The sequence below is a fragment of the Etheostoma spectabile genome, chromosome 4 (genome assembly GCF_008692095.1).
Source record: "Etheostoma spectabile isolate EspeVRDwgs_2016 chromosome 4, UIUC_Espe_1.0, whole genome shotgun sequence".
Taxonomy (NCBI): domain Eukaryota; kingdom Metazoa; phylum Chordata; class Actinopteri; order Perciformes; family Percidae; genus Etheostoma; species Etheostoma spectabile.
The window spans coordinates 1,166,259-1,177,459 of NC_045736.1; the positions used below are offsets into that span (position 1 = coordinate 1,166,259).

General features: G+C 42.0%; 1 protein-coding gene and 1 long non-coding RNA gene across 3 annotated transcripts in view; one reads left to right on the forward strand and one right to left on the reverse strand.

Annotated features, from left to right (window-relative positions):
* LOC116688009 (uncharacterized) overlaps positions 1 to 5,244 on the forward strand; it is an 8,738-nt gene extending 3,494 nt beyond the window's left edge. The window contains exons 2-3 of the long non-coding RNA XR_004331680.1: positions 4,340 to 4,473; positions 5,070 to 5,244. This is a non-coding gene — a long non-coding RNA (uncharacterized LOC116688009). The remainder of the gene's footprint in view (positions 1 to 4,339; positions 4,474 to 5,069) is intronic.
* LOC116688008 (protein FAM171B) overlaps positions 1,146 to 11,201 on the reverse strand; it is a 14,661-nt gene continuing 4,605 nt past the window's right edge. Inside the window, exons 2-8 of one of the 2 annotated variants that reach the window (XM_032513778.1) lie at positions 9,339 to 9,572; positions 6,911 to 7,003; positions 6,590 to 6,748; positions 5,067 to 5,237; positions 4,353 to 4,469; positions 3,346 to 3,469; positions 1,152 to 2,752 (exon numbers count right to left, since the gene is read on the reverse strand). In XM_032513778.1, the coding sequence (XP_032369669.1) occupies positions 1,855 to 2,752; positions 3,346 to 3,469; positions 4,353 to 4,469; positions 5,067 to 5,237; positions 6,590 to 6,748; positions 6,911 to 7,003; positions 9,339 to 9,572 (1,796 nt within the window). In that variant the 3' untranslated portion in view covers positions 1,152 to 1,854. Of the gene's footprint in view, positions 2,753 to 3,345; positions 3,470 to 4,352; positions 4,470 to 5,066; positions 5,238 to 6,589; positions 6,749 to 6,910; positions 7,004 to 9,338; positions 9,573 to 11,201 lie in introns of both variants that reach the window. The other variant, XM_032513779.1, reaches the window with a different exon arrangement.

Here is an 11,201-nt window from a genome sequence, read left to right on the forward strand (position 1 = left end):
CTGGTCTTACAGGGAGGTGTGTTCAGGTGCATTTTTGGCGGGTTGGTCTCATAGGGAGGTGTGTTCAGGTGCATTCTTGGCGCATTGCTATCTTGAGGCAGCGGGACGTGATCGCTCCATTGACCAACAAAAACCTGGTCCAAAGTAAAAAACGCAGCATTTCATTGTTATTGTAACAGAAAGTTAGTAAAATGAGCCTTGGCTTATGCACAGCAGTGCGTGCAAAATAGGCCTGCCCCAATGAATCAAATTTAATCGCGATCACGATTTGGACTTCCCACGATCAAAATTTGCGTGATCAAGCGATATTTTTATAAAGCGTCATTCATGAACGCTCCGGGTTTTTTGCAAAGCCAATCTCCCGCTCCATAAAGCCGTCTGCTCATGAGCCAGTCAGAGTAGTTCACTGCACCCCGTGTCAGGTTTCTAGATGTAGACAGTCAAAGAGGACAGAGTACGTGAGGGAAAACTCACAGATAGCAGTCGGTAATACGTCAGTCTCAAGGTTTACCAGTTTACCAGTAAACGCAACATTTGTCCCATTTGTGTTTTTCAGACACAGCAGTGACCAGTGCTAGTGCGTCGTGCTAGTTAGCGTCTGTGTTGGATCTTCTACCCTCTCGTCTACTCTCTCTCCTCTTACTCTCCGCGCCCCGCAACAGCGGCCGCCGGTCCACTTTGATGTATGTCTACAGTTTTAATCTTTTTAACACAGCTGTATATTGTTAAGTATGAGGGGGCAAACCTGTTTTGTACCAGTGTTTCGGGTAACTGTTATCGCGGCGCTACGGCGAAGAACACAGAAGAAGTTTTTGAATGCAGCTAACTTCAGTTGTGTAGAGTAACAGCGTGGGAGACGGAGCTGCTGTACCGAAGCCTGGACCAGGACCAGAGATGTGACCCATGGCAAGAATATCTAGTTCATAAAAATGCAGCGCAGTGAAGATACAGACGTTTAATACACACGACGTGTGTATCCGCCGTTCGACCCGTGCTGGACCTGTTCTAATGATCAGCCGTCTCTCTGTGAGTACGTCCATCACACTCCTCTCCAGTTATAAATAGCCTATATGGACAATAAAATTTGTTTTGGTTAAAATCAACAAATAATCGTGAGAATAATCGCGATCAAAATTTGATCAAATAATGCGGATTATCATTTTGGCCATAATCGTGCAGCCCTAGTGCACACTATGCTTGTTACACACACACACACACACACACCACACACACACACACACACACACACAGGGAAGTACAGCAGCGCACAAACACATGCAGATTACAAATAAAATATGACGGTGCAAATCCTCCATCATAATTGCAATACACCAAGGTACAACGCCCCTGGCTTTTAAAGGGAACGGGAGATGACACTGTTTTTTTTTTAATTTTTGCATGTTACGACCAAAAGACACCTATGATTAATGAAGACACTAAGTACAACCCTATTCAACCATGCGCCTGGCGCACAGACCCTTTTTTCCATCGTCAAACTAGCAAAAGAGGATTTGGACACATTTGTCCCTAAATGCACCTGTGCTGTGCACTTAGATCGTTAAAGTAGGGCCCTTTTTTATTTCTGGTCAAAATCATGTGGCTCAGTCCTTACAATAGTGGCACGAGTCTAAACCACAACCCTTTCCTGTATTCAGTTGTTCTATCAAACACAACCGCCTCCATGTTTGTGGAATGTGATGCTACAAATAGGCCTCTACCCCCGACTTGGACTAGTGCCTTAACGTTTGTATGATAAATGAAAATAATTAGGTAAATAAGTTTCATCTCATAGATAGAAGTGATGCTGTTGATACAAACTTAGACGTCTGTAGGCATGGCAGGCGTTAAGAGTTTTTACTGAGGGGGTGCTTGTTTGCTGCTGGATTTGTTTTTGACAAAGGTAGCATTGCGCTCCAGTGTTACAGGCTTCCTGCCAGACGTCTGGTTCAGCTCGCTCATATCCACTCCTGAGTCTAAGCTGGTTTCTCGACTCTCGACAGGCCTTTGCCTCCTCTGCTGCTCTGACACTGCGTAACGGATCTCAGCTGCAGGTTTGCCCTCCAGTGACACAAACCAGGCCCGAGGCGGCTGAGTCGAGGGGATTTTAGAAAGCTCTGCCAAGGCATGCACAGAGTGTCTGCCGCCCCGGATTTTATTTAACGTTCCCGGGACCGACGCTGACTCTGGGATGCTGAATTGACTCCTGGATGTGTTAGTGGACGTTGCTGCCTGAGAGCTTTCGAGAACCCCGAGCTCTTCCTCAGTTTCCACTGCTTGGCTCTCAGCAGCAGAGGGACCTTTTTGCAGAGTCTGGGTGAAGTTGTCCTTACCCAGCGGCTCAGCAGCGGCCCCAGCACGGGGAAGAGTGGCCGACTTGCTCCACTCGGGCTGCTCCTCCAAATGGAAGAATGCTGGCGCGTGAAAAATAGCAACAGGCTGGTTATAAAGGAACAGATTCTCTGTCAGAGAGGCCGGAACTCTGATCTGATCTGTAGTTTCATGCAAGCAAAGCAGATCATTCATGTCATTGTTAAGCTCCAGTTGGTTACACTCCACGGTAATAGCCACAGCATTGGGGTTGGCTATTACATTGCCGTGCAGATTTTCCCCTCTTTCTGCAAACGTTTGGTTCTGTCCATCCTGGGGATGAGAGGAGTCCTCTGAACATCCTTCGTCATCACATGTGGAGGTGGTTTGGTCTTTTCTCAGCACTGGTAGGATCTTCATTGTTTTCATTTGACTGAGCGGACGTCTGCAGACAAGACAGGACATTTTCCTGAATCAGCGCCAGGCTAATAATTCTCTGTCTAAAAGATCACCCTACATACACTACACGGTTACACAGTCAAAATACAGACATTATAAACATTCAATTGGATAAATAATGGGTTTTACCGATATAAAAGGGAATGCTCGTGTTCTGTGGGCTTGTTAAGTGTCTCTGAAAATTTGGTATGAGGAAGTGACAGTGAGACACAGAAGTAGTGTAATTGGCTATTATGGAGAAACTGCAGATCAACAGCGGAGTACAGGATTATGCTGCCAGAGTCTCCCTTAAAGGTTACAAAGAATGAGTTTTTGATAGCCATTCTTTTTTTTTTGGAGGGGTGATAGTATACATAGGAACTAAAACCTTCAGTTACAGGCCGTAAAGCATATTAATAACCTAAGAATTAAAGATATATTTTGAAATATGCTTTATTTGTGAGCTGGTGAGACATTTTTTAATTTGTGTGGGTGCAACAAAATCATATAGTAAATCTTTAAATGTTATTCAGAGTTATTATATCAGCATCAACACATCTTGTAGTATATGGACGGGTATGAGATGAAAGCCTCTGTTACCTGCAATAAAACAACAGCCCAGCCAGGAGGCAGGTGACCATAACAATCATTCCTCCGAGGATAGCCACCAGGAGAGATGAATACTGTAAGATGAAGTCAATGGGGATATCTAATCCAAAGAAACCTAAAGCAAATAGATGGTCAGAATTTAGACGTCTGGATGAAATATAAAACATACATGCAATAAGAAGCTAACTGGACAATTCCAATTCCAACAGTTTTAAAAATGTCTATAAATACATTAAAGAATTATTCCCAGTGGCTTAGGCCTGCTAGAGGGCAATTGTCCACCAGGCGTGTCTGTGCTGCGACCCCCCCGAGCTATTGCAGCCATTCAAGTCAATGCTTGATATTCCACCAGCTGTGCCAAGGCGCTTCTCAGAAGCGTGCATGAATTGTCTCTCCGCTAAAGATATACGCCAGGTCTATTTTCATGCGAGCAGCAAGCCGTTCAGACAGCCAGGCAGGAAGTGAAACAGCGGGACTATCCAGTCAATTTACCAACCCCCCCCCCAATATCGTATATTTCTCCTTTACACCACCACCACGGCCAACGAGAGATTCATCTCGGAAGTAGAAAAACACAATCCTACCAAACAGATCCTTTTTATAAGGACAACGCCAGGAAAAAGATTGCATGGAGTTTAATTACAGGAGTGCTTGGAGTGGAAGGTAGGTACTAGTTTAATAAACACGTACTTGTTCTGTAAAGTACTTGTAGAGACAATAAAATCTGCGGCAGAAAGACGCTCCGCTTCTGAGACGATCCTGGGGTGGTACAGCGCGTGGCGGAGGACGAAACAAAACTGGAATGCAGCACAGACATGCCAAGTGGAAAATGGCTGTTAGGCCCGGTGGGCCCCCGTGCTTGCAATACACTGGGAAAAGCCCTGATCACGATGTTGTTATAATATCAATATATTGCCTAGCCCTACAATAAACTAAACTGAATCTGAATATAGATCACTGTATTCTGTTCTCTAAACATCTTTAGGGGGATTGCTTGCCTCGGGTGGATGACAAAGGAGCTGCTATCCAGTAACCAAGGTGAGGAGCTGTGAACGTCCATACAAGTTTTCCTCCTGCTAACACCACCGTCCCCAGTCCTTTCCTCATCCATCCACCTAGGTGAGACAAGCACAACACCACTGTTGTATCACACTTCCCACAAATACCACAATCCAGTCAGATCTTTAAATTTAAAAAAGAAGTAAATTGGCCTAATCCATCTCACCACTTTTGTATTTTTTGAAAGTTTTATTGAGCTAAAATGACCCGCCACTTTCTTTGCGAATCTTCATGAATGCACCAGGTCCGACACATGAGGCCCCATCTGTATTCTCTCTGTATTATATCTGTCACTTGGACATGATCTATGACTCTATAATGACCGGAATGACGGGTCAGTTCTAAATTCAGTTAAATGGGAAAGATTACAAGGCTGTCAAAAATAAACATCACTTGGAAGAATCACATAACCTTTTCCGTAACAGCAATGCCATGCAGAACTCTGGTGTTATAAAAAAAGGTTTCATGTGCTTAAAATTCAAAAAACTACTTCAACACGTAGATATGTTAATGGTAAACTATTACCCTATTACCTGCTGTTACGTTAATGGTTAATTTCATTAATAGAAACTGAGCCCCCTTTATTAACATACATTTCCATGTAGAGGCCATGCGATCATTCCAGTGTATGTGTGACTGGGACATGTACTCACCAGTGGTCCGGTTAAAGAACCATGCCGGAACAACATTGGAAGTGTGAAGTCCATAGCTGTCGGGGATGCTGAGGCTGATCTGTATGGGCCCACTCACATGTAACTCTGTGTCTCCGGAGAAAAGCTGCACACTTACAGCGGCCACCGGACTCAACTCCACACTGACGTATCCTTCAAACAACATTCAAAAAACAGAGGTGGTAATGCTTCAGAGAATGTGTGGACTAGACTAATTCCATTCATGAACTTGTTTCATGTCCTGATTGAAATGTTCAGAAATAAACACAATGCAGCCTATGTGCTGTTTTGTTTAGCAGCCTTTGTCTTCCACAGTCTTTTTTTGATAGGACCACTAGATGGCACAGCAGACAGAATTACACATAGTAGGTTTTCACTTTTATCTGAACTTGCAGTTACTTTTATCATCTCGAATCCAGATTGCAATTGATTTACAGTTCAGATCAATCAATGGTGATTTTGACTCTTTTTCTTTCAAGAATATTGACACAATTACTCACAACATCAAGCCTCTGAACACCCACACAGATGTAATTAGTTACTGTGGCTGATTAGACCTCTGCTCAGGTTGAAGGTGGGCCAAGGCTTAGATAGACAATCTTTTTCACCAATACAATTAGGCTTGTTTGAGAAGAACCAGGTCTGCATGAATTGATCACCAGTTATCGCCGCCCGCTGCATGCCTCTAAGTGTCCGAGTTGAGCCCAACTTGCTCTGACGTCATGCACACGTGGGCAACGATAACCTCACGAGATGAGATGCCTCTCAGCTATCTAACAGCTGATTGGTTCAGAATCAACTCAACATGATGACGTTTTATTTAAACTTTTAATTGTTTTTGAATTAGAAGGATTTTAACTGCCATTTGTATGATTTAAAGGCTTATTCTGTACAGAATACATGTTGGGGGGCTGATAGTTACATTTAGAAGTCAGAGAGAATAAATGTGTTCAGATTACAGATCATCTACAGTCTGTTGTTAATGAAAATCAGCAACAGATAGCATGTAGAGCATTATGACAGCTACTCTGTCATAATAAAAACAACGGGAGAATTGTGTAGCTGATATATGGGTCTGATAACATTTTATTAAATCAGAATTGGACCTAACAGGATGTGAGTGTTTCTGTGACTTCCTGTTAAATCTGAAGGCTGCAGGAATCAACTGGCAACTGTTTGACTTTAACACAGTTTTTTGTCACCGCCCCCTGCTGCTGCCGCCTGCTGTCATCAACTTTACAAGCGAGGCGCAGTTCATCTCAAATGAGCCTAATGATAAAGATGCCATTTTCCTACCCAAACAGGTGCAACAAAGATAACAAAAGGCTCAGAAAGACGTCAGTCTATCCTTCTAGACACAACCACACAGTCCTGGTAAGAGGTCTAATCTGCCAGATTAACTGTGTTAACCCACCTGTGTGGGTGTCCAGGGCCTTTACAAACTATAATACCATGCCTTCATTGAATTGTTTCCAGAACAGTGTCACTGCAGCACACACGTCTACCTGATTTACTGCTCATGATGCCCAAAGTGTTGGGAGAGCTGTGCTCCTCTGACGCCAGCTTGGGAATGGTCAGGTAGGCTGAGACAGAGGTGACATTACTGCTGGCTGTCAGATTCAGCAGGCTCTTGGGAAACTGGACAATGGGCTCCGACCAAGCGTCTGCAGATAAAGGAAAACATAACAGCTGGAAATGTTTTTCCTTTAAGGCAACTAACATAATGTGTTTCCTTAAGGCAACGCTTGTACTGAAAATCCGAGCAAGAGAGAGAGAGAGAGAGAGAGAGAGAGAGAGAGAGAGAGAGAGAGAGACTTTAACAGTACCAGATGTTTTGTCGGTGATCAGAATAGAATCATCAAAGAGCCAGATGTTCCCCTGATTCAGACCAAGTAGGGACATGGTCACGGATGAAAATACTGCAGCAATGAAAAAATAAGAAAGGGAAACAAATGCAAAATTAGTATTGAGTACTTCATTTAAAAATTCACAGTTTGTTCACTAGTTGTTAGTGGGACATTGTGTTACAACTAAACTTACACAGAGCCAAGGAATAAGGGAATTAACTTTTCTAAGCTTTTACTACAAAAACAATAGCTTCAGATTCAGTTCTTTGCCATCATTGGAAAGCATGGCCCTGTAGATAGCAGATGAGCATAAGAGAAAGAAGAAGGCACTCCAGATGTGGGTTATATAATGATCCCGTTTACTTTTGCTTGGGTGCTGCTGCTGTGCCTAATTGGCTTTCAAATGATCATTTAGAAAATTAATGAAGTATATGAGGCTCAGTGTGTTCTGTGATTAAGTTTTAACATGACACAGTTTTAGGTGTCCTGATGAAAAAAATCCTTACTGCTATCTATCCTTGGGTCCAAAATGTGAATGTGCAAATCCATTGACAGATTTGTGTGTCAAACAAACACAAACACACAGCTAATAGAAATTGTAGTTATATAGTACAAGGATTTTTCAGAGGGTAAAAAGATGTATTTGGACTTCAATCTCAACAGGCGGAGGCATGGAAGAGCAGACAAAAAGAGACAGAAATTATCATAACCTGCAGGCACACTAAACTCAAAGAAAGGTCTTAAAAGTACTCACTGACATTTCTATGACTGTGAGAGCTAATTATGATAATAATGACACTGTGTAAAGCTCATTATCTGGGGTGATTCATCTAAACAATTTAACACGGGGCGGCTGTGGCTCAGTGGTAGAGCGGTTGCCTGCCAAGCGGAAGGTTGGTGGTTCAATCCCTGCCCCTGCAGTCATTGTCGAAGTGTCCTTAGGCAAGACACTGAACCCCGAGTTGCCCCCTGTGCTGTGCATCGGTGTGTGAATGTGTGTGAGTGTTTATCTGATGTGCAGGTGGCACCTTGTACAGCAGCCCCAGCCACAGTGTATGAATGGTGAATGTTTCCTGTAGATGTAAAAGCGCTTTGAGCTTGAGTTGTTAAGACTGAAAAAGCTCTATTCAAATACATTTACAACGCATTAAGCACATACACACATCATTGACCAATATCTTTCTTAAATGTGTTCTTAAGAAAGTTCCTAAGAAAAGTTGTGTCTGACTCCTGACGTGTTCTCAAACAGCATAATTGTTTGCAAGTGTGTTGTTAAAATGATGAATCCCAATGTATTCGTGAATTGAAAGCTCATGCCCGTCGGTCCTCTTTAGCATAGGTAAACACCAGGATAACTCCCATATGGCAGGGCCGCGTGCACACTTAGAGAAATGTTGAAAAATACGTGTTGAAGACTGTGGCGGCCTTTAGTACAGTAAAACTTTAGTAATTCTGAAGTGGAGGAACTGCTGCAAGAAGTTACTGAAAAACCAGACATCATATTTACTAGCGTCAGCAGTGGAGCTAAGCTGCAATAAAACCAATGGAATGCAATTACCATAGACCGTTAACAGTCTATGGCAGGGATTTTCAACAGGGGGTCCGAGACCCAGGGAGGGTCCTCAAAGTTTTTTCAAAAATTCAAATGTCTCAACATGAATCCAACATATTAGAAAATATAAATCCCCACTAATGTTAGGCTGGCCAATAGGTGAGGTAGTCACTAAGGTAGCCATTCAAAGATAAGTTAATTTGAAGGGTTTATATGTGTAGAATCAAAAGATAATTTTTTTTTAAATCATGCCAACAATTGTTATTTTAATAGCTTAGTAGTCATTGCACTAAAAAGGTATGTGTAAAGGCAATTCCCAGTTAATTTTATACAATATATGTAGTAGGGGTCCCTGCTCCGTCTCTCTTTCAGTTAAGGGGTCCTTGGCCTAAAAACGTTGAAGACCCCTGGTATAGCATTTACTTATGCAGTGAACATTGCATAGGCGTAGAACTAGAAGTATAGGCTACAGGCCTAGAACATTTCATACACAATGCAACTCAAAGTGTAAGTGAAGTGTGTGTTTATTAAAACAAACATATAATGATGTGTAAAATAATGAAAGTTAGTTACAAAATTATAAAGAAATAATATTTTAATATAGAACGGATAAAAACGATATGACTTATTATTTTGGGCAAACATGTCAGCTCTCAATTGTGAGTAAGAGTGCGCTTCAGTGTGTATACATTTTGTTCTTACCTAAGAACAAATCCCAAATAAGAAAACATTGGTGAATCCAATGTTGTGAAACAACATGAAGATTCTGTGAAACCAGAATATATGTGACCACTGCGTAACTGGGGTTTAAGAACAAATTTGGAACGATTGGTGAATGAGGCCCATTCATCTTACTTGGCGTTCTGTTGGTTTTATAAGGCAGTAGTGTACAAATGTAGCCATCCTTGCTGGCCACAATTGTTACTGGCATCTGAGTTTGGTAAGGTACATGAAGTAACACACTGCCGTCCTCCCCAGTCAGAGCAGTTTCAGTCCTGGTGTAGTTGATGTAGACCTCCACCACCGCTTGGCTCAGGTACTGACGACTCAGCACACTGTTGACCTGGACCTTTAGGTTAAAAACCAAATCTGGGGGGAAGGATAAGGATTGGGTTAAAACAAAGATGGGTGGGCGGATGGGTTTAGAGTTGAGCATGAGCATTCATACAAGTTCAGGTTCACACTACAAGGAAGGGGCAAAAATAAGACTACCTTACAATATAATGCAATCCACTAAAACGCCAGAAATTACAGTCTCAGAAAAAAGGTAAAAGGTGAAGGTCGTACTTGTTGCACTTTAGACTGCATTTTAAGTATTTGTAAGGTGTTCCTGTTTTTTTGTCCACCTCTTTGTATGCGGTACAACCATATGCTTTAACGAAATGGAGATGGCTGCATTTCCAATTAACCTAGAAGGCACCTTATTGACAACACAACGGGGAAAGTAATTTGCAGAATCCCTGGAGGATATCAATGAATTAATTCCAGCAGATTCTACACAGGTGGACATAAATTAAACTGGTATAATTGGCCAATTATTTCAACAAAGTGTGACTCTGAGACAAAATTATGCTACAGCATGCAGACAGCTAAGTACAGTGCATGTTTCCAATAATTCTCAATGCATAGCTCTAATCATTACACATTTCTAGGTAGCTACAAATCCCATTTATGGCCTAATGATAATGTGCCAACCCAATTGGCCACTTGCACACTGTGCCCTGACACCCAACAGTGAGTAAACAAGACTTTATTTCTCAGGGGTATAGTGTTGCCTAACAATGAAGGAATGCTCAGTGATACATCCCTAGTTGCCCATATGAATAAATGAGGACATAAGCAATTATCACACCAAGGATCAATCCATGAGACACACACACACACACACACACACACACACACAATGCATTAAAGCTAAGCTACTAAGTACTTTTATATTTAAAGTAACAAACCCACAGATAATTAAAACCAGGTGTTTTGGCCTCTTTAACTAATTGTTTCAGTTTTTGAGTTTGATTTAGCCTAACTACCCACATGTATCAAGCCCGTTTTTAGCTCCAGCAGATGATTTTTAGCACCAATAAAAATTAAAAGTTAACAAACTTATATGCTACCTGCCAAGAACCGCAGCAGACAAATTTAGCCACTAGCTGGCATTGAGGAGCCTTTAGCAGCTTAAGAGACTGCTATTTCCCTCCGTACTTTGTGAGCTTAAAGGAGAGGCTATCCTGGATTTATATTTGTCTGGTTGACACAACTCCAAATGAATGCTAACGATGAACTGTTAATAGGCAACTTAATTATATCTAACTTGTGTTTACAATTTACAGTATTCTGCTGTTCCCAACTGGCCAAAATCACTTCAAAGTCAAGTTTATCATTCCGAACGCCTGCAGCCATTGGGGTGTATGAATGTGGGAACATATTGCTGTGGACAACTGCGAAGGTGCATAGCGTTAGGTTACTAAAACACAGACTTTATAGAATACAGAATGGAAATAGTACTCATGGCATCACTAACGCCCTAAAATGATGAGGTCACGATGGGGTCAAAGACTCTTCACTATTTTTTAATCTTAGATAGGAGAAAAACGTGCAGTTAACCAAAGTCCTCATAAATCGACCGAGTTTAGAATACCAACACCAAGAAAGCAAAAAGTGACGGACATCTGGCCAAAATGAGGGACATCTGGTGGAACCTTCAGTGGCACCAGAGCA